The sequence below is a fragment of the Delphinapterus leucas genome, chromosome 11 (genome assembly GCF_059928025.1).
Source record: "Delphinapterus leucas isolate spDelLeu-1000000601 "Yukka" chromosome 11, BTC_Dleu_Yukka2, whole genome shotgun sequence".
Lineage (NCBI taxonomy): Eukaryota > Metazoa > Chordata > Mammalia > Artiodactyla > Monodontidae > Delphinapterus > Delphinapterus leucas.
This window is the reverse complement of record NC_143139.1, coordinates 34,055,826-34,079,347: the sequence shown is the minus strand read 5'-3', so window position 1 is coordinate 34,079,347 and position 23,522 is coordinate 34,055,826. Positions and strand designations below refer to the sequence as shown.

At 35.7% G+C, this 23,522-nt stretch overlaps 1 protein-coding gene across 1 annotated transcript in view; it reads left to right on the top strand.

Annotated features, from left to right (window-relative positions):
* The window catches only part of ADAMTS20 (ADAM metallopeptidase with thrombospondin type 1 motif 20), a 209,463-nt gene extending 187,011 nt beyond the window's left edge, over window positions 1–22,452 (top strand). Inside the window, exons 38-39 of the mRNA XM_022572419.3 lie at window positions 16,312–16,416; window positions 18,813–22,452. Of these exons, the coding sequence (XP_022428127.2) occupies window positions 16,312–16,416; window positions 18,813–18,902 (195 nt within the window). The 3' untranslated portion in view covers window positions 18,903–22,452. The remainder of the gene's footprint in view (window positions 1–16,311; window positions 16,417–18,812) is intronic.
* Window positions 22,453–23,522: the final 1,070 nt, after the last annotated feature.

The window sequence follows — 23,522 nt, the reverse complement described above, 5'->3', positions numbered from 1 at the left end:
GAAGTGGGTCTCTTGTAGACAGCATATATATGGGTCTTGTTTTTGTATCCCTTCAGCAAACTTGTGTCTTTTGGTTCGATCATTTAATCCATTCACATTTAGGGTAATTATCGATATGTATGTTCCTATTACCATTTTCTTAATTGTTTTGGGATTGTTTTCGTAGGTCCTTTTCTTCTCTTGTGTTTCCCACTTAGAGAAGTTCCTTTAGCATTTGTTGTAGAGCTGGTTTGGTGGTGCTGAATTCTCTTAGCTTTTGCTTGCCTGTAAAGCTTTTGATTTCTCCGTCGAATCTGAATGAGATCCTTGCTGGGTAGAGTAATCTTGGTTTTAGGTTCTTCCCTTTCATCACTTTAAGTATATCTTGCCACTCCCTTCTGGCTTGTAGAGTTTGTGCTGAGAAATCAGCTGTTATCCTTATGGGAGTTCCCTTGTATGTTATTTTTCATTTTTCCCTTGCTACTTTTTTTTTTTTTTTTTTGTGGTATGCAGGCCTCTCACTGTTGTGGCCTCTCCCATTGCGGAGCACAGGCTCTGGACGCGCAGGCTAAGCGGCCATGGCTCACGGGCCCAGCCGCTCCGCGGCATGTGGGATCTTCCCGGACTGGGGCACGAACCCGTATCCCCTGCATCGGCAGGCGGACTCTCAACCACTGCACCACCAGGGAAGCCCTCCCTTGCTATTTTTAATAATTTTTCTTTGTCTTTAATTTTTGCCAATTTGATTACTATGTGTCTCGGTGTGATCCTCCTTGGGTTTATCCTGTATGGGACTCTCTGAGCTTCTTGGACTTGGGTGGCTATTGCCTTTCCCATGTTAGGGAAGTTTTTGACTATAATGTCTTCAAATATTTTCTCAGGTCCTTTTTCTCTCTCTTCTCCTTCTGGGACCCCTATAATGTGAATGTTGGTGCGTTTAATGTTGTCCCAGAGGTCTCTTAGGCTGTCTTCATTTCTTTTCATTCTTTTTTCTTTATTCTGTTTCACAGCAGTGAATTCCACCACTCTGTCTTCCAGGTCACTTATCGGCTCTTCTGCCTCAGTTTTTCTGCTATTGATTCCTTCTAGTGTAGTTTTCATTTCAGTTATTGTATTGTTCATTTCTGTTTGTTTGTTCTTTAATTCTTCTAGGTGTTTGTTCTTTAATTCTTCTAGGTTTTTGTTAAACATTTCTTGCATCTTCTCAATCTTTGCCTCCATTCTTTTTCCAAGGTCCTGGATCATCTTCACTATCATTATTCTGAATTCTTTTTCTGGAAGGTTGCCTATGTCCACTTCACCTAGTTGTTTTTCTGGGGTTTTATCTTGTTCCTTCATCTGGTACATAGCCCTCTGCCTTTTCATCTTGTCTATCTTTCTGTGAATGTGGTTTTTGTTACACAGGCTGCAGGATTGTAGTTCTTCTTTCTCCTGCTCTTTGCCCTCTGGTGGATGGGCTATCTAAGAGGTTTTTGCAAGTTTCCTGATGGGAGGGACTGGTGGTGGGTAGAGCTGACTGTTGCTCTGGTGGGTGGAGCTCAGTAAAAGTTTAATCCACTTGACTGCTGATGGGTGGGGCCAGCCCCTACCTGGGCTATTTGATGGGGCTAATGGCAGACTCTGGGAGGGCTCACACCAAGGAGTACTTCCCAGAACTTCTGCTGCCAGTGTCCTTGTCCCCACGGTGAGCCACAGCTACCTCTCGCCTCCTCAGGAGACCCTCCAACACTAGCAGGTAGGTCTGGTTCAGTCTCTCCTGGGGTCACTGCTCCTTCCCCTGGGTCCTGATGCACACACCACTTTGTGTGTGCCTTCCAAGGGTGGACACTCTGTTTCCCCCAGTCCTGTCAAAGTCCTGCAATCAAATCCCAGTAGGCTTCAAAGTCTGATTCTCTAGGAATTCCTCCTCCCATTGCCGTACCCCCAGGTTGGGAAGCCTGACGTGGGGCTCAGAACTTTCACTCCAGTGGGCAAAATTCTGTGGTATAAGTGTTCTCCAGTCTGTGGAGTCACCCATCCCGCAGTTATGGGACTTGATTTTACTGTGATTGCACTCCTCATACCATCTCACTGTGGCTTCTCCTTTGTCCTTGGACGTGGGGTATATTTTTTGGTGAGTTTCAGGGTCCTCCTGTTGATGATTGTCCAGCAGCTATTTGTGATCCTGGTGCTCTCGCAAGAGGCAGTGAGAGCACGTCCTTCTACACCATCTTGGTTCCCACATCCTCAAGTAGTAATTTCTAAATGACCCAGTATAATCATAAGGTACCAAAACACAATATCGAGACCAAAAGTTTTATTTGTACTTGACACTGGAATATTATACTTATTTAAAAATTTCTGTCTGAGAAAGATAAATTTTTAATCTATCTAGGAGTAGAAGGTGACAATCAGGAAAAAAAGGAAGGTTTAAATTTCATTATGTTAGGAAAATGAAGAAGGTAGCCAGGAAAATGGTGGGAGGTTATGATAACTACTATTAAATATGTAAGGAGCTCCATGAAAGAGGAGTGACTTCAGTATGTGTTACTCAAGGAGACATTAATAGGGCAGAAGATTCCAGCTCAAGATAAAGAAGACTTTTGACAAGGAGAATTGCCCAATAAAGAGACCACCCCCCCCAAAAAAAATCCGAGGCCTCAATAAATCACTAATTTTTGCCAATATTTTTGTAAATTGATCTTGTATTCTGCAACCTTGCTGAATTCATTTATTAGTTGTAATAGTTTTTTATTGGATTCCCCGGGATATTCTATATACATAGTAATGTCACGCACAAATAATTTTACTTCTTCCTTTGCAATCTGGATGCCTTTTATTTCTTTACCTTGCCTCGTTACACTAGCTAAAACTTCCAGGATAGTGTTGAGTAGAAGTGACAAGAGTGGACATCCTTGTCCTATTCTTGATTTCAGAAGGAAAGCATTCAGTCCTTCATCATTGAGTGTGTTAGCTATGAGTTCTGTAGATGCCTTTGATTAGATTGAGGAAGTGCCCTTCTTTTCTTAATTGAAGTGGTGTTATCATGACTGTTGGATTTTGTCAAATGCTCCTTCTGCATCTGTTGTGATGATCCTGCGGTTCTTGTCCATTACCGTTGTGATATGGTGTATCACACAGCTTGATTTTTTTTTTTTTTTGCGGTACGCGGGCCTCTCACCATTGTGGCCTCTCCCGTTGTGGAGCACAGGCTCTGGACGCGCAGGCTCAGCGGCCATGGCTCACGGGCCCAGCTGCTCCACGGCATGTGGGATCCTCCCGGACCGGGGCACGAACCCACGTCCCTTGCATCGGCAGGCGGACTCTCAACCACTGCGCCACCAGGGAAGCCCACTGATTGATTTTTGTACGTTGAAACAATCTTGCATTCCTGGGGAAATCCCACTTGGTCATGAGGTCTAATCCTTTTTATATGTTGCTAGATTTTCCTCTGTATTCAGAAGAGATATTGGCCTATCATTTTCTTTTTTTGTGATGTCTTTTTCTGGTTTTGGTATCAGGGAAGTACTGGCTCCATAGAATAAATTGCGAAGTGGTCCCTCCTCTCCTACTTTTTTGGAAGAGTTTGTGAAAAATTAATGTTTGGTAGGATTCACCAGTAGAGCCATCTGAGCTCAGGCTTTTCTTTGTGAAAGTTGTTTTATTTACTAATTCAGTCTCTTTACTTACTGTAGATCTTTTCAGATTTTCTAGTTCTTCTTGAGTCTGTTTTAGTAAGCTTATGTTTTTTGTTTTTGCTTTTAGGAATTTGTCTATTTCACCAAAGTTATCTAATTGGTTGGCATGTAATTGTATGTAATATTCCATATAATCCTTTATATTCCTGTGAGATTCACAATCATGTCCCCACTTTGATTCCTGATTTTAAAGCTTTGAGTCTCCTCTGTCTTTTCTTGGTTTGTCAATTTTGTTCTTTTCAAAAATCCAACTTTTGATTTTATTGATTTTCTCTGTTATTTTTCTCTTCTTTGTTTCATCAATTTCCACTCTATTCATTATCATTTCTTTCCTTCTGCTTGCTTTAGATTTAATTTGTGCTCCTTTTTTTCAGTGCTTTAGGTGGAAGGTTAGGTCATTGGTATGTGATCTTTTTTCTCTTTTAATATAGGCATTTGCAGCTGTAAATTTTCCTTTAAGCACTTCTTTTGCAGCATCCCTGAAGTTTTGGTATGTTGTGAATTCATTTTCATTCATCTTGAAGTATTTTCTATTATCAATTGTGGTGTCTCATTTGACTCACTGGTTATTTAGGAGTGTGGTGTTTAAGTCCCATGTATTTGTGAATTTCCCACATTTCCTTCTGTTATTGATTTCTACTTTCATTCCATTGTGGTTGGAAAACACACTTTGTATTATTCAATCTTTTAAAATTTATTGAGGCTTGTTTTATACATAGCATATGGCTATCCTGGAAAATGTTCAATATGTGCTTGGAAAGAATGTGTGTTCTGTTGTTGTTGGGTGAAGTGTTCTGTAGATGTCTGTCAGGCCTTGTTGGTTGAAAGTATTGTTCAACTCTTCCATTTCCTTGTTGATCTTCTGCCTAGTTATTCTATCTACTGAAACTTTGCAGCTATTATTGCTGAATTGTCTGCTTCTCACTTCAATCCTTTTGTTTCATTTATTTTGTATTAGATTTATTTACCTTGTGATTTTGTTGTACATGACTGTATGCTGTAATTGTCATAATATCCTGATATAGTGACCCTTATATCATTATAAAATGTTCTTCTTTATCTGTAGTACCATTTTGTTTTGTTTTGTTTTAAAGTCTAATTTATCTGATATTAAAATGGCTACTCAGGCTGCTTATAGTACATGGTATATATGTTTTCATCCCATTTGCTTTTAACCTATATATTTTTGGATCCTAGAAGCGTCTCCTACAGGGAGTACTTTGTTGAATCTCTGCCTTTTGATTGGATTGCTTAATGTTGTAACTGATATGTCTGGATTTATCTTTGCCATTTTACTTTTTGTTTTTATAGGTCTTGTGTTGTTTTTGTCTCTTCTTTACTGATTTTTTTATTCAGTGAACATTTTCTAGTGTAACATTTTAATTTCCTTAATAATTTTCTCACTATATTTTAAATTGCTTTCTTAATGGTTGCTCTAGGGCTTACAATGTACATCTTAACTCTACTCCAGAATCTTCTCCAGAATTATACTACCTAACTGCAGTGACATATAGAAACATTACTCCTATATATACTCTTTTTCCTCTTCCCTTTTTTTGTTGTTATATTTGTTATCCATATACCTACCTGTGTAACAAACCACAATACATTTTTATAGTGTTACTTTATATAATTTTATATCTTTTAGAGATAAGAAATGAGAGAACTTATATTTCATTGAGTTTTTTACATGAGCCTTTTTATTTAGCGTTTCTGGTCCTCTTCATTTCTTCCGGTGGTTCTGAGTTATCAGCTGCTGTCATTTAATTACTGCAAAATAGCTTTGCTTCCATCTGCTTTATTTGTGGCATTATTATCAAATATACTACCTTTCTATATTATACTGGTCAGTAGTATAATTACATACATATTTGTTTATACAATTGCTTTTAAAACAAGAGAATAAAGAAAAAGAAATATGCAATTATAGTGTCTTTTATAATTACTACAATTACCTCTACTAGTACGCTTTGGTTGTTTTGTATTGTCTGATGTCACTTGACTTCAGCCTGAAAAACTTCCTTTAGTATGTCTAATAATAACTAGTATGTCTGCTAATAACAAATCCTCTCAGTTTTGTCTATCTGGGAATGTCTTTATTTTGCATTCATTCTTGAGAGATTGATTTTCTAGAAAATTATTTTACAGTTTTTATTTTTCAGCACTTTAAATATGCCATCCCACTGTCCTCTGGCTTCTAGAACTCAGCTATTTATCTTACTGGGATTCCCACATATGTGGTCATTTTTCTCTTGATGCTTTCAGTTTTTTTTTTTTTTTTTTTGACTTTCAGCGTCTTTACTGTGACATATCTGGATGTAGATCTCTTTGTGTCTACTTAACTTGGAGTCTATTGAGCTTCTTAGATGTGTAGGTTAATGCATTTCATGAAATTTAGACAGTTTTCAGCCATTATTTCTTCAAATATATTTTCTGCTCTATTTGGTACTTCCATCATGCATATGTTGGTGCACTTCATGGCGTCCCTTTATTTCTCTGAGGCTCTGTTCATTTTTTCTTCATTCTTTTTTCTAGTTTTCAGATTGTTTCATCACTATTGATATCTTTTCAAGTTTGCTGATTATTCTGCCAGCTCAAATCTACTGATCGATCTGCTCTAGTGAATTTATTATTTTGGTTATTGTACTTTTAAACTCCTGAAGTTGTCCTTTGGCTCTTTTTATAAATATAATTTTTATTTCTTTATTGACAGTCTCTATTTGATGAGACATTATTATCATACCTTCCTTTACTTTTTTAAACACAGTTTTCTGTAGTTCTTTGGGCATATTTATAATAGGTACTTTGAAGTCTTTATCTGCTTAGCCTGACATCTGAAACCTCTCAAAGGCAGTTTCTGTTGCCTTTTCCCCTGTATATGAGTCATCCTTTCCAGTATCTTTGCATGTTTCACAATTTTTTGTTGAAAACCAGGCATTTTAGATAAGATATTTTAGCAACTGTGGATACTAAGTTTCCCCTTCCCTCTAGGATTTGTTGTTTGCTTGCTTATGTATTTGTTTAGCTCTTTGGCTGGGCTATTTCAGGGACATCTATTTCCCCTGTGGTGTGCAGCCTTTAATGTCACTCCTCAGAGGACTCAGCCTTGGACATGTACACTGTCACCCCAATCCTCCTGGAATGACAGTGTTTTAAGTTGGCCTGTCTTTGATGAAGTTTCTAGATGGCCTGCCTCTACTGGTATCACACTCAGCTCTTAGCTTCCACTAATTAGTATATGATCACTCTGTTCTTTCAATAACATCCTGGAGGCATAACTTACTACATGGTCTGATCCAATTAAACTCATGCCCCTTGGCCAGGGTAGTCTTTGAGGTCAGTCTTTGAGGTCAGGTCAGACTTCAAGAGGAGCCCTTCTCGGCTGTCTCTTTCCCTGGTTTTCTCTGATAAACTGAGCTTTGACCTACCATTTGGCTTCTTGCTCTCATCCAGTTACCCCCATCCTCCTCTTAACTGCACACCACTAAAATCTTATTTTCAATATGCCCTTTAGGCTTAAATTTCCCCATATTCAGTCCCAAATAAGCTCAGTCTCCTTAGGAAAAGCTATGGAATTTTCTGTTCTTACAGATTGATTTTCCCCCAAGGAAGGACCTTTGCACCAATTCTGTGGATTGAGTGGGTAGAACCCACTTTGCAGAGTAGCATCCCCCATCTATAAGCAGAATGCTGGGTAATGGCAACATCCCCTGGTCTTCTTGGCTTGCCTTGCTCAGCACGGAACTTCTGCCCTACCAGTGATTTTGAGTGGGACTGACTCAGGCCTTGTGGTCTTGGGCTGCCATGCCTGGGGCAGATCTTCTGATCTATGAGTAGGGACTGAGTGGTGGAAGGGAGCTTCAGACTCTCCGCCATTCTTGCCTCTAAGACAGCTTCAGCAACACAGAGCTGGGTGAGATGAGGAGTGCTGGTGTCCCCCAACCCCCGCCGCCCCCCACACACCCTAGGAGAAAGCTTAGCCCTAGCAGAGAGCTGGGGGAAATACAGTCCTGTGTTCGTAGCTGCACCCACGAAGAGTAGAACTGTCATCTTGCTGAGGTGGGGAAGAGAGGACAGGTCATGGTTCAGATGTCACAGATGCTTACTGTTCTTACCTAGATTTCATAGATTTTCCCGAATAAATGTTTCTCCATTTTTTTGTATAGCCTTAGGACAATTTCAAGAGACTTGAAATCGTTTTGTATTTTATATTTTTTTTATATTTGAAATTAAACATTTTATTTTGAGGTAACTGTTGACTGACATGTAGTTCTAAGAAATAATACAGAGATCCCATGTGCCCAGTTTCCCCAAATGGTAACATCTTGCATGATTATAGTATAATATCACAACTAGGATATTGACATTTCTACATCAATATACAGAACATTTTTATCACCACAAGAAATTTATTTTTTTTAATTTAATTTAATTTAATTTTTGGCTGCATTGGGTGTTCATTGCTGTGTGCGGGCTTTCTCTAGTTGCAGCAAGTGAGGGCTACTCTTCATTGCGTTGCACAGGGTTCTCATTGTGGTGGCTTCTCTTGTTGCGGAGCACAGGCTCTAGGCACGCAGGCTTCAGTAATTGTGGCATGCAGGCTCAGTAGTTGTGGCGCATGGGCTTAGTTGCTCCACGGCATGTGCGATCTTCCCGGACCAGGGATCGAATCCGTATCCCCTGCACTGGCAGGTGGATTCTTGACCACTGCGCCATCAGGGAAGCCCCACAAGAACTTTTATAATGACAACTACTTCCCTCCTACCACCAGCCTCACTTTATCCCCTAGCAACCACTAATCTAGCTTTCATTTCCATAATTTTTGTCTTTTCAAAGATGTTACATAGGTGGAATCATACTAGTACATATGTCTAGAACTTCTAGCATTATTCTGAAGAGTGGTGATAGTGGACATGCTTTAACTGCTTCTGATCTTAGGGGGAAAGCATTCAGTCTTTCACCATTAACTGTAATGTTAGCTATAGATTTTTGGTAAGTGTTCTTTATCAAGTTGAGGAAGTTCCCCTCTATTCCTATTTTTCTCTATTGTTTCACTGAGGAAAGAGTCCACAGGTCTCCTCAAAAGCCATTCCAAATGTGCTCCCTCTATTGGCTATATTTTTTTAAGGTACACAGCTTTGCAGAGGAATCTCAGGTTCTCATTCAATCTTTGAGCCTGGTTAGCTCTATTCATGTCCATTCTTCTCCTTCCCTGCTTCACTCATGTTGGCCTACCAGATGATTGGTCTCCCTGCAAAATGGTGACTCTCTGACCTACATCTTTTATTTAGTTCTCTTCCCAGGACTATGCTTTTCCTGATGAACTCCCCCTTCTGAAGTCTTACACTATGTCTCTTTGAACAGTTGTTCTAAGGTCAAGGATGTGTATTCTAAAATTTTAGCACTTTAAACAATCTTTTCTTTCACATATGGATATTTAAAATAACTTTTCCATTTTGACCCTTTTAAATGGAGATTATTCAGTCTCCAATGACCAACCCATGTCAAGACTGGTCAACTTTGTCCAACAACCCATATTCCTTCTAATCAATGCCTTCTGGTCATATACTTGATATGATTAGAAAGAAGTAAATTAGAAAGAAGTAAATGCCACCTAGAGATGTGAAGAGTGTGCTACAAGGTACTATTACCTTGGAAAGGTAATGACATTCTGGGAATCTGGTCCTTTTCATTACATGTTGAATTGAATAAATCTGGTCAATGAGACATCAACAAAATTCACAGGAGACTGATATACAAATAAGTAATATAACTGTCAAGTGGAATCAAAACTCCTTTTATCTCATTAGTAAACTTTCCTTATAGAAAATATCTTAACAGAAAACTAATTATTATAAACAGTATATTTCTCAATGAGCATGAAATCAGAATAAGAGATCTTAGCACAATCAAGTTTTTAAATGATAAAACAGATATTTTCAGTAATTTCTAACTCCATTACTCCAATTTTTATGTAACCCCATTTTTCCCTGCAATATCTTGAGAAAAGTACATAGTTATAAACTGGGTAACCACAATTTACAGTTGGAGAAACAGACACTCTGTGTCAACAACCTGTACAAGATCCTTGAGGAAGTCAGAGGTAGCCCCAGTGTAGTAATAAATCCTCTCTGCTAGTCAAGGTGAGATGGCTTTTCCACTTAGTTTGCATTTCTGGAATGCAAAGCTCTATTTCCAAAATTAGATGTTATTGGGCATAGGTATGTGCTGTCAAAAAAAGGTATGCCCATTTTTTTCAGTCTGTATTCAAGTGCCTGAAGTTACTGTTACCAAAAATACAAACTGTCCAGTATTCTTGAAGCTATTCTGTCAAATATATAAACCAGATTCTGTGTTAAGTTATATAAGATTTGCATGAATACTCTCCAGATGTTTGATGTCACAGAAAGAACTTATTCTGTTTTTTGGGATTCCTCAAAACCATATTCTCTTTGTTTGCATATGACAGGGCACCCCGGGACATGAATGCTAAAAAGAAAATGGACACATATGGCACTCTCTAGGGAAAATAAACTTTGCCACATTGTAATATAAGATGAAGTTAAGGAGTGTGATGTGACTTTAGAATATATATATATATATATATATATATATATATATATATACCTACCTCAAAAGTGAAGTAAAATGTTCGGTACTTTTCACAGAGCCATAAAAAAAACAAAACAAAACGCAATGTGTATCTCTTTAGCTGTTTTGTAATTAATGTTGATTACATGAGAGCAAGAGAAATAACCAATGCCAGAGGATCATGGCCAGCATCCATTTTGAGTATTCAGAGCCAGTTTTTACATATTTTGAACGTGTATTCTTTATTATCAGACTGCAGAGTTTGATATATATGCATAAGATCTACCCTTTTATTTATATTGTTTAGATCATCTCTCTCCTTATTTTTGCCTGCTTGATCTATTTTGTTATTAAAAGTGGTATATTAAAATTTCCTATTATTAGGATGTTTCTACCTATGTCTCCTTTCATCTCCTGTAGTTTTGTTTCATAAAAGTTGATGTGTTTGGGCTTCCCTGGTGGCGCAGTGGTTGAGAGTCCTCCTGCCGATGCAGGGGACGCTGGTTCGTGACCCAGTCTGGGAAGATCCCACATGCCGTGGAGCGGCTGGGCCCGTGAGCCATGGCCGCTGAGCCTGCGTGTCCGGAGCCTGTGCTCTGCAACGGGAGAGGCCACAACAGTGAGAGGCCCGCATACCGCGATAAAAAAGAAAAAAAGTTGCTGTGTTATTTGATGCATAATACTGACATATTATGTCTTCATTGTGGATTATGGTTTTTAGCACTTCTTTGTCATGTTTTCCTGATTTCATACTTGAATTCTATTCTGCCTTATCAGGATTTGCTACCCCTGTTCTCTATGTACATTTTCCTGGTATACTTTTGCACATGCTTTTAGTTTTGGCCTTTATGAGTCACTTTAAGTGTGTCTATTACATATAGCATGTACTTGGGTTTTGTTTGCAAGTCAATTGGAAATTTTTTTCTTTAAATAGGTGTTATATTCATTCACATCTTAAGTTGAAAAAAAAGCACAATAAAATTGCCTTTATTAGTATACAGTTTTAACATACATACAGATTCATGTTACTTTACCATAATCTGAATATAGAATAACTTCCTCACACTTCCTCCATGGAGTCAGTTCCTCCCTCCCACCTAACTCCTGGTACACACTGATCTTTTTTCTGTTGCTTTAGTTTTGCATTTTCTGGGATGACATAGATATGTGTTATAAATGGAATCACACAATATGTAACCTTTTGAGATTGACTTCCTTCACTCAACATAATGCCTTTGAGGCCCATCTGTGTTTTTGCATGTGTCAATAATTTTTTCTTCCTTATTTCTGAGCATTATTCCATCAAATGGATGTCATACAGCTGTCCTACAGTTTGTTCATTTGTTGGAAGAAAATGAGTTGTTTATAGTTTTTGGAGATTATGAATAGAGCTGAGATGCACATTTGCATACAGGTTTTTGTGTGAACGTATATTTTCATTTCTCTGGGATAAATGCCTATGAGTGAGATTGTAGGGTCACATGATATGTGTATGTTTAACTTTATAGGAAACTGCTAAACTGTTTGATACAGTGGCTGTACCGTTTTTTATTCCCACCAGCAAAGATTAAATTTCTAGTTGATTAGCTTCCTTGTCAGCACTTAGTATTGTCAAGTTTTTTGTTTGTTTTCCCATCTTCTGTGGTAGCTCAATGTAGTTTTAATTTACATTCCACTAATGGATAATAATGTTAAGTATCTTTCATATGCTTATTTTCCATCTGTATATACTCTTTGGTGAAGTGTATGCCCAAGTCTTTTGCTCATTTTTAAAATTAGGTTGTTTGTTTCCTTATTGTTCCTTACTGTTTAGTTTTGAGGGTTTTTTACATAGTCTGGTTACAAGTCTTTTGTTGTATATAACATTTCCAAGTCTTTTTCTCCTTGTCTGGACCTTATCTTTTCTTTCTCTTAATTGTCTTACACAGAGTGGAAGTTTTATATTTTAATGAAGTCAAATTTATCATTTTTTTCCTTTGTGGGTCGTACATTTAGTGTCATATTTAAGAGCCTTTGACTTACTCCAGGTTACAAAGATTTTCTTCTATGTGTTCTTAAACATTTTTTTATAGTTCTATGCTTTACATCTAGACTTATGACTGATTTTGAACCAATTTTTTATGAAGTTGTAAGGGTTTTGCCTATAGACATCCAGTTGTCTTAACACCACTTGTTGAAAAGACAGTGCTTTCTCCAGTAAATTGCCTTTCCACCTTTGTCAAAAATCAATTGGAGGGGACTTTTCTGGTGGTCCAGTGTCTAAGAATCTACACTTCCAATGCAGGGGCATGGCTTCGATCCCTGGTCGGGGAACTAAGATCCCATATGCCATGTGGTGAGGCCAAAATATATATATATAGCACATATTTATGTGGGTCTATTTCTGACTCTGTCTTCTGTTCCATTGATCTACATGTCTCTCTCTTCACCAACACAGCACTGTCTTGCTTATGATAGCTTTATTATAATAAGTGTTAAAACAAGGTAGTGTGGAGCTTCCCTGGTGGTGCAGTTGTTGAGAGTCCGCCTGCTGATGCAGGGGATACGGGTTCGTGCCCCGGTCTGGGAAGATCCCACATGCCGCGGAGCAGCTAGGCCCGTGAGCCATGGCCGCTGAGCCTGCGTGTCCGGAGCCTGTGCTCCACAACGGGAGAGGCCACAGCAGTGAAAGGCCCGCGTACCACAAAAAAAAAAAAAAAGAAAAGAAACAAGGTAGTGTGGGCCCTTCAAATTTATTTTTTTTCAAACTTGTTTTAATTATTTTAATTTCTTTGTCTTTCAATATAAATTTTAGAATCAGTTCTCTCATTGGAATTGCTATCTGTAGATCCCATTCATAATAAAATATGTGGAACAAACTTTAAAATTGTAAAACCTAGTGATATAATGGGCACATATGAACCAACCAGTCAATCAAAGAAGTGGAACATTAAAACTTGCATCTATTTCTGTGCTTTCCCTCTGCCTTGTATCCATAACTACTTTTTCCTTTGATGCAGCTAATTACTCAAGGGCAGACATTCCAATCTGTTGAATTCTTAGGTCTTATGAATCACCTTACCTTCCACTTGTGATTTGGCTGTTAGAATTTTACTTCTTATGATGGCCTCTTCTAAAAAATGTCGAGAGTACAAGAGGAGATAAACTTCATACTACTTCAAAAAACCATATTTTTTAGTTGATACTATGTTGAACTAATTTTTCAAGTTAAATATTAGGTTTAAGGAGGTTTAAATTTTAATCTTAAATAAAGTAATGGAATTGAAATAAGTAATTAATACAATTATTCAATCATTTATTACTTCTAAAGTTCCATAGGAATGTACCAGTACCTTTCTTATGGCACCTATGATTCTCTACATTGCATCACATTTATTTATGTGTATATCAGATTTAGTTTCCTCCATTTTATTAAAATATAATTGTCATTAAACATTGTATTAGTTTAAGGTGTACAACATAATTATTTGACTATGTATATATTGAAAAATTATTACCACAATGGTTTTAGTTAACATCCATCACCTCACATAGTTACAATTTTTTCTTTCTTGTGATGAGAACTTTTAAGATCTATTCTCTTAGCAACTTTCAAATATACAATACAGTATACTTAACTATAGTTACCATATTGCACATTAATCCCCAGGATTTATTTATCTTGTAAAACACCCTCACCCATTTCCCCCTCCAATTCCTACCTCTGGCAACCACCAATCTGTGCTTCACTTCTCAAACCTAGAGCAAAACCTCTCTCTGTATTGCAGTAGTGCTTCATACCAAGCCTGCCACTCAGTTAATTTAGAACAAATGAGTGAAGTGTATTTTTACCTCTGTCAATATCATCCCAGAGTTCAGTTGAATTGTTTTGCCATTTCTTTGAGATTGTATTATGTAGCTTTTGAACAAGGACTAAAGATGTAAACAAAGATCATGAAAATTAGTCTGGAGAAATGAAGCAGCAGATATTTCTAGGCCCAACTCATTGTGTTAATGACCACCTAAGTCTCTCAGTACTGTAGTCAGTTGGATTTTTGTCTTTCCTTTCCAGCTGAATGCTTCCAAGCAACCTTGAGCAGGGAGGTAAAGAATAAATGGAAGTGTAGACTATCAGGTTGTGAAAACATTGCATTCCCCCAACTGGGGCACTCAGTAAGTGGCTAGTCACAGGAAACCTACACCACAGAATATAGTTCCATTTCTTTTATTTGGTGAGAGGCCTATTTATGAGTTAAGGTGGGATGAAGGTATTCAGTGCAAAACCTGTATGAGATGACTAAGTATTAACCAGTAGAATATATCCTTAGAATTACTTCTTCTCATTCAAATATTTACTAATATAAAATTCTGATGTGTGTAGCGTTAGTGTCATTCATTATCACGAGCATGAAGGGTTTAGCTGTGTATTTGTGTATTAACTTTTACAATGCTAAAATTTAATATTTATAATGTTGCACTTCATTCATCCATTTAAAAACACTTACTGAGTGCCTAGGCCTTCTTTTGGACTCTAGGAATACAGCAATGAAGCACACATACAGGTCATATTCTAAATTTCATAACCAAATGACGTATATAACAATTAATTTTCTTTGAAATTTATCTAAAACAAATTATTTCTATTTTGGGGAAAATTCTCCATATATTATCATTGTATTATAAATGTATTTGAATCTCTATTTTGATTTTAAATAAGAAGTATATAAGATTCCTAAGAAATCTAACTTAATAAACTAAACTGATACATAACTTTTTAGCAGTTGTAATAATTCATATTATAAATATATTTGAAATCTATTTAGTTTGCTTTCATGACAAGATAATATTTTCATTGACATAACATAATCTTTAATGTTTTATCACTGTCTTGCTCAAGATTCCTGAGTCTTAGGCCATAGGATATTGTGATGTGATCTAAGATTGTCCTAATATCGCTCTAAATCTGTATGTATATTAAACATTGGCAGTAGGCTTAATTAGCTTTCATTAAGTACTTCAGCTTTTCAGTGTATAATTCTGTACTGCAAGATCATATACATGTGCCACAAATTTTACCAATTTTAGTCAGGCACTTTCTTAATTAACAGATATTTAAAGTTTTTTTTAAATAAATTTATTTATTTAATTTTGGCTGTGTTGGGTCTTCGTTGCTGCATACGGGCTTCTCATTGTGGTGGCTTCTCTTGCTGCAGTGCACGGTCTCTGGCGTGCAGGCTCAGTAGTTGTGGCGCACAAGCTTAGTTGCTCCGCGGCATGTGGGATCTTCTCGGACCAGGTATTGAACCCGTGTCCCCTGCATTGGCAGGCGGATTCTCAACCACTGCGCCACCAGGGAAGCCCTAAAGTTTAATTTTTAGCAGAGATAGTCTGGAATATTTTGACATGAAACTGGTTCTTGTGTCTTGAAAATAATTTGATCATAAAGCCACTAGGGGGCTCACATACCATGTGCGTAAATCATGTGGCATCAGACGTCCACATAACACTTCTGGGCTCTTAAAAGCACATGGTAGCTGGGGCAATAATATCACATTCAGTAGTTTTGTGTGGTAGGTTAAAAAGTAACATTCTTAACACAAAAGGTAAGGGCACAGTAACAGAAGATTCTAGGAAATACATTAAACAGGTGTAACTTAGGGAAATTAGCAACAAGGGGTCAAAAATTGAAACTGGAGAAATGTTAAAGTCTGGTTGGTATCAATCCCTGTGAACACCCATTCTGACTGGACTTGCTGTTGCTACAGGAGCATAAGCTCTAGCTGTCAACCCTAGAGTCCTAGTGTTGGACAGAATTACTTTTGCACAAATAACATTATCTGGTATTATTTCAGTTGTCTCTTGTAATTGAGAAGACTTATTTGTAATCAATTTAAAAAGTCTTTAGCCTGTTCATTTTCTTTAGTGTAAGGTTGTATCAATATTCTTTCATTTTCTAAAGAAAGAATCTTGAAAACCAATTCGAGTCCTTTCTTACATAATTCCAATGCAGGTGTTTCCAGCAAAGTGGATGCTTAAATATTGTATGAATTCCATCTATTTTTATTTTGTTTTGTTTTCAATCCAGGGACAATTCAGCATTAATTTGGCTGGAACTGGAATGAAGATATCCAGTACAGCAAAGTGGCTTGCTCAGGGCACTTATGCCTCTGTCATCATTCACAGATCACAAGTAAGTCCTGCTGGACCAAAAACTCTGTCTGAAATACTTCTGTGCTGTGAACTAGCATTAAAGGTCCTCTACTTTAAATTTAGAGTTATATGAAGTTAATGACTAATGCGTTATTGCATATGATGGGCTATATTACATATAATGAAATATAACATTAATTTATGAAATTATGGAATTGGGTTCATTTTTATTCATGTGCTTATGTAGGTTTTATATACATACACATTCATGTTTAGCCTACATATATCTGAACATGAAATCAAATGCCAGAGCATATAGATTGAAGTAGCTCAAGTTTGGGGTTGATGGCTTGAAATGCAGGTACTTCAAAAAGAGGTAGTGCTTTTAGCTATACTCTAATTATTAAAGGTTTGTAGGTTTTAATATTTCAAAGTGAGAGGTAACTTTTTGGTTTATTTACCTCACTACTTTGATTTAGTGATGGAGCTGAGGTTGGAGCCATTTGTCATTTAACAAATATCCTTTATAGGTTCTTCAAGAATTAGGAATATTTTTTATGGTTGTATGCATATTTTCCTCTGTCTACCTTTATCTAGAGCACATTGGTATTGGTTTTTACCTATAGCACATGTATTATCTAAAGTAGAATCCATTTAATTTTGATGCTGGTATGGTGTACTAGCGCATACTCTTTATGAGATGGCTTCTAGTACTTGGAGTTCCCATGTCTTAGATAGCATGATTCTAACTATAGTAAATCAGGATCTACATTATAAGTGTCCTCACCTATACTGCACATAAATCAGCACCATCAACAACCCCCTGCCCACTCTAAGGTTTTATCATTTTTCTTTCTTTTGATAAACGTGACTTCTGTTACACTCCTATTTATATGAATACTACTTATAAATGAAATTCAATTTTCTAATAATCAGAGACTAAAACATTATATTTCTGAATATTATGAAGTTGTGTTTCAATTTATAATTAAAGAATTTAAATTTTTATTATTTCTATCATATGGGCAAGCAGTAGGCTTTTTAAAAATGGCTATTTCTAAATATTTATTTGGCAAATTTTGGTCTAATCCCTTTTGGTAGAAGAATGGAAATAAATTAATTACCTAGTTAGAGTATATTCTGAGCAAGTAGAAAATTTAGAGAGTGCAATGAGATATTCTGACTTTATACAGCTTTTAGGTATCTTTTGGTTAAATGAGATCTGGCTGAGGGCAGCAGTAAAAATGAATATTTAGTATAATCATTACTTTTGCTTCTATTTAAGTTCTATTCTAAAGATTATTTATTTGTTTATTTAATTGAGAGTTTCTCCCTCAATCAAAAATTTTGCACATGAAGGTATTTCCTGAGATCTATTGCCTGGTGTGAAAATGAGACTTGTGAAACCCAAATGTACTTATGGAAATGCACACATATTTTCATTTCCCATTAAATTTAAGCAAGATTAGGGGTTTACTTATACGATTCGTTTGCGAACAGGAATGTATATAAATTGGAATTTTTACTGCCATTCCTTTCTCTGTTTACTCAGACTCTCTAGAGTTTAGAAAGCTTTTGAAAGGAGAGGCAACTTCAAAAGCCCCCGATCTCAACATATTGTTCACCCTCAAAAGTTCCAGGAACCCAAAGTTTCCTTCTCTACCCTCCTTCCTTAGATTAAAAAAACAAAAACAAAGCAAAACTTACCTTTTCTAGAAACTACAGGAGTTCAAGCTAGTTTTGCTTTATCCTATCAAAATGCCTTTTGACTTTTGGACCTAAAGACGGAAGACAGTTTGGAAAGAAAATCTAGCTTGTCCTGACCACCTTCTTCACCAGCCATTCCTCAGTAAGCAGCTCTGCTTTCCTAAAAAAAAGAAGAATCTCCCTTTTTAGTCCTTGTCTAATTATAATTCCTGCTTTCAGTCCAGTTTTATTCCCCGCCCCCCCATTTTATCACCTTCTAAATATTTTCCTCAGGCTGTGTTTCTAATGCTTCCAGGAGATATTTGAGGTTAATATGGCTTGGATTCAGTTAAGGTCAAGTTTGCATACTATCTTTTTTTTAGTCTGTGAGAATCTTATATAAAATCATGGCAATGCTGGACAACAGATTGGGAGAGGTTTTAATAAACTCACTGAAGCAAATAGATATCTTGTTGAAAAATAAGTGGGTTGAGATGAATTGTCTAAATTAGAGTGTGGTTTATAATCATTAAGTAGATAATATGAATCTCACATTATCTAATTCCCATGACCACAAATTTCAACTAATCCTGAAATGGCATGACCTTTGACCTCAAGTGTAATTGTTGTATGAAACCTTGGCTAATTATTTCAACCGCATGATTCAAAGCATTTGCTTTTTCTGCCCTGTGCACGCAGATACTAGCTTGTAACAGATTCTCCTGTATCTCTGCCTCTTCCTATTTTCAGGATGGAACCAAAGTCTACGGCAGATGTGGAGGGTTCTGTGGAAAGTGTATTCCTCACATGACTACTGGTCTCCCAATTCAAGTAATATGAACATTCAGAAGTGGGAAGTGTGTCCCAAAGAGGAGACATTCTCTGGAAACTGCAAATAGCTGGTGCTTGTTTCTTTACCCTTCCCTTCCTGAGATTTCCATGTCTAAAATGTCTGTGCCTTTTTTTCAGGGCGCTCATCAGGGAGTCACATCACTGCTTAATTTTTCAAGGCCTTCAAAATAAACTGAGCGATATGTGATTCTAATCTGGATCCTTAAAAGGATATAGTAATTTATGGTAGGGTATACAGGGATGCTTGAATTATACCAAGATAATATTGCTGTTAACAGCTTGGACTGGACCACAATTACCTTATGCCTATAAACACACATGTAAATCTCTGCTCTGGTATCCTACTGTACAATGAATGTTTATTCTACTTGTTAAAATGGAGCAAGTAAAAATTAGGAAAATGAACTTATTTAAAACTGCGATAAACATATTGAATCTGTCAGGTGAATAGCAAATCAATAGTCACATCAAAAAAAGTACATAGCCATTATACTTTCTACTGATACAGCTTAGATACTTTGTTTTATGTTTCCTTTAATTTTTAATTGTGCATTATGGTGCTTGAAAAAAATCATCCTAAAATATGGTATAATTTTGTATTTAAAATATATGCTTTGGTTAAACACTAAATATGAAATTTTGTGGGAATAATACAGAAGAAGATATGATATAGTAGGATTTGACTTAAAACACCTACCTCTAATTTGATTGTACTTATAAGAGCAATACATTGTTTTTATAATGTGTATATTCTATCATGTCTTTACAGATCTTATATATGTATATGTCTACTCTTAAAAAATTAATTTTCTCACAGTTAAGTACTGTATTTTATTAATCAAGTAGAAAATTGAGAATTATTGACATGTTGAAGATCCTATTTTGGTAAACATAAAATTATGTTTACATTTGCAAAATTTTTATTAGAGACGTTCAAGTTATTTCATATCTGAGGTATCTCAAAACCAGAACATAAAAGATAGTATAAAAATTAACTATTCATGGACAAATTCTCAGGTATTAAGAGATTTTTTTCAGGTGAATAATTTGTGTATTATATAATAATGTGATTTTAAAAGAATCATAGACAAATAATATTTTTCTATGGCAACCTACTTTATAAACCAAGAAAACTGAATCTACTAATAGATTTTTGCCAGTAAATAGTAGTGTACTAGTTTTGCCCACAAAGTTTTTCTTTTTCAAAGATTTATTAGGGGTATATTGTACCATATAAGGTACTAAAGCAATTTTGTGCCAGTGTGGTTAGATAAACATTTAGGGATCTCTGTATCAGAAAAGAAGTATTTTGCACTATGTGCCTGAAACCAGTTACAAACATTATTACAAAATGTGTAACATTTTCTAGAAATGTTTTTATTCATAAGTAAAATCTTATAATTTATAAACATTTAAGTAATAAACATATTTGTGTGATATATTAGGACTTTGTTTTCATTTTCCTTACAGGTTAAAAAAAAAAAAAAAAGAATTCTTCACCAAAAAGTCTATAACTCTAAAATCACTACAGAAATTCTAAAAAGATTTTATTCAAATTGTTGCAGCTGGGATGGAAACAGCTCCTGTCCAGTGTATACCCTTCTCATGGAAATAATGGGCAGGAGGCTGACAAAAATTTGCAATGACTTCAACAGCTTCTGTTCGTAGAAGGTGTACCCATGTATACTCATATTCAATTGGTCAACTTAAATCACTTGACCAAATCCTAGTCAATGGGGCAGGGAAATATACTACCTCTACAGTGCAGGATGGCCAGACATATGGAAATGAGTGAAGACTCACAATCCTTTCCCAAGGGAGGGAGTAGATCCTTTTGAGCAATAATATGTTTCATCCATCCATCTTAAACTTCCCTAGAAATTGCCAAATTACTACTTTCTAAAGGGGTTAAATCAAGTTAAATTACCACTAGCAGGGTGTAAAAATTTTAGAGTATACACATCCTCAGTGACATGTGAAATTTTTTTCTGATCTTATGGGGCAGAGCATAGTATTTCATTGTTTGAATTTATATTTATTTAATTACTAGGTTGGATGAAGATCCTTTCATATATTCTTTGCTATTAGGTTCCTTTTTCTGAGAATTGCTTTTTTATTTTTTGTTCACTTTACCTCTCCTGTCCTCCACCTTTCCTGCCTTTCCCCACTCTCTAAACTCCACCCCCCAATAAAAAAAACAAAAAAGGAAAGAAACAAACATATAAGGGAGTCAGTTTTATGTGAATGTGATTTAAAACATTTGAGGATCTCTTATCACAAAGCATGCTTTTTGCACTGTACCTTAGTTACAAATATTACTATGCAGTGTATAGTAGTTTTCTATACCTGTTTATCATTTAAAGTGAAGCACCCTCTACATCTATTTTATCTATTTTTCCTACTCCTTAAGGGGAAAAGCTTTCCCTGATCATATCAAAGGCCAATTGCCCATCTCTGCTCTTGATTTCCTCCCACTCTGAATTACCCAAGACCTTTCTCCGCAGATTATTCTCTCTCCTTTTCCTTTCTCTCTCTACTGGCTCCTTTTTTTCATCCAGAAACCGTGTTTACCTCTCTTATATTTTAAAACAAAAATAAGTCCTCCTCTGCCACCCCTATTCACTCTCTCTTCCTTTCACTGTCAAACTTCCTAAGAGAAACAGCTATCCTCATGATCTCTTCATCTTTACCTTTCATTCAAGCGTTGGTCCATTATAACGTGGTTTCCAGCCCTCAATATTTCATCGATACTACTTTCGCTAAAATCACAAATGAATTCCTAATTGCCAAGCACAATTATATATTTTGAGTTCTTTTCCTTTTGATGTCTGAATAGCATTTGGCAAGGGTGAGGGAGAGTTCCATGAAATATTATGACAATAGCTGAAAGTATTGTCTATCATGGTACATATTTATGTGCACTTGAAAATAATGTGTATTCTGCAGTAATTTTGTATAGGTTTTATGTAAGTAAATTATGTCAAGTTAGTTTTTCATATTATTCAAATATTTTCTGTATCTTTTTTCTAATTGCAGTATCAATTACTGAGGGATACAGTTTTTCTAATTGTAGTGTCAGTTATTATAGTAGTGTTATAACTGTAGAGTATTAATATATAATAATAACTGTAGTGTCTGTTATTATTATATATTATATTATATATTGAGATATTTTTCTAATTGTAGAGTCAATTTTTAAAAATTATATTACTGAAAATGATCACTTATTGATTAAATTATTCTATTCTATTAATAGGATGTTAATATTAATATTCTATTAGTCTTACAAATGTTAAATTCTTCAACTACAATTGTGAATTTGTCTATTTCTCCTTTTAATTCTGCCAGATTTTTTCATGAATTTAGAAACTCTGTTATTAGGTACATACATGTTTATGAGTGTTATGTCTTTTCAATGAATTGACCCTCTTTATGAAATATTCCTATATCTCTAGTGATACTTATTGCCTTAAAGTCTACATTGGTATTAAAAAAACTATCTCAACTTTCTTTTAATTAGTGTTTGCATGATATATCTTTTGCCATCCTTTATTTTTAACCGGCATATATCTTTAAATTTTCTTTTATAAATAGCATAGAATTGTTCTGTGTTTTTTCATTTTTCAATCCAGTTCAGCAATCTGTTTTTTTCTTGAAGAATTTAAGACCATTTACAATTAATGCAATTATTGATATGGTTGGATTTAAGTCTACCTTCTTGTTATTTGTCTTTTATTTGTCTCATACATTCTTTCTTCCATTGTTCCTCCTTTTCTGCCTTCTTTTGAGTTGTTTAGTTTTGTATTCAATTTTATATTCTCTTTTTATGTTGGCTTCTTTGTTTTATTTTTTTAATGTTTGCCCCAGGGATTAACCTATCTTATCCCACACTTTCTCTACCTTACATAAGATTATTTCACATTATTCTACACTTTAAATGCTTACATTTCTCTCAAGTATTAGCTCAATATGACCTCCTCCATCAAGATTTTTGTGGACCATTCTGCCAGGAACACTTTATTTTTAATTTCTCATGTATTCTATTCCTTTCTTACATCTCTTATTATTTATACTTAGTATTTGATTAGGGTTTTGAACACTCACTCTATCTGCTCTCCAAGACAGTTATTTGAGTGAAAACTGACACTGGCTTAGCCACTATTTTGTGCTTGATATTGAGAGATTAAATTAGATACGGATACTTTAGTCCTTATCTAATTTAATCTTTACAACAATCTTATGAAACCTCACCATTTTACACATCATTTTATGTAACAGCAGAAACATTTAGCATAGTACATATATGTCCACACATAAAACCTTTCTTTTTATTCTACTGTATTCTTTGCTTAAGAACAGAAACTATGTTTATTCTCTTCTGAATCCCTCACAGCAACTATCAGAGTGTTGAATATAGCATAGATTTAATATTTTCTTGTCAATTAATTAAAATATTCAGCAATTCAAATCCACATGAAAATATATGAAAAAATCTATTTGAACTATAATTTACAGATTTTTGGTGGGATTGATGTTTTAAAAGAAGTGAAGAGTCATCCCAAAAATATGTTCAGGAAGATACAGGGATTCCAGGAGTGATCAATCATG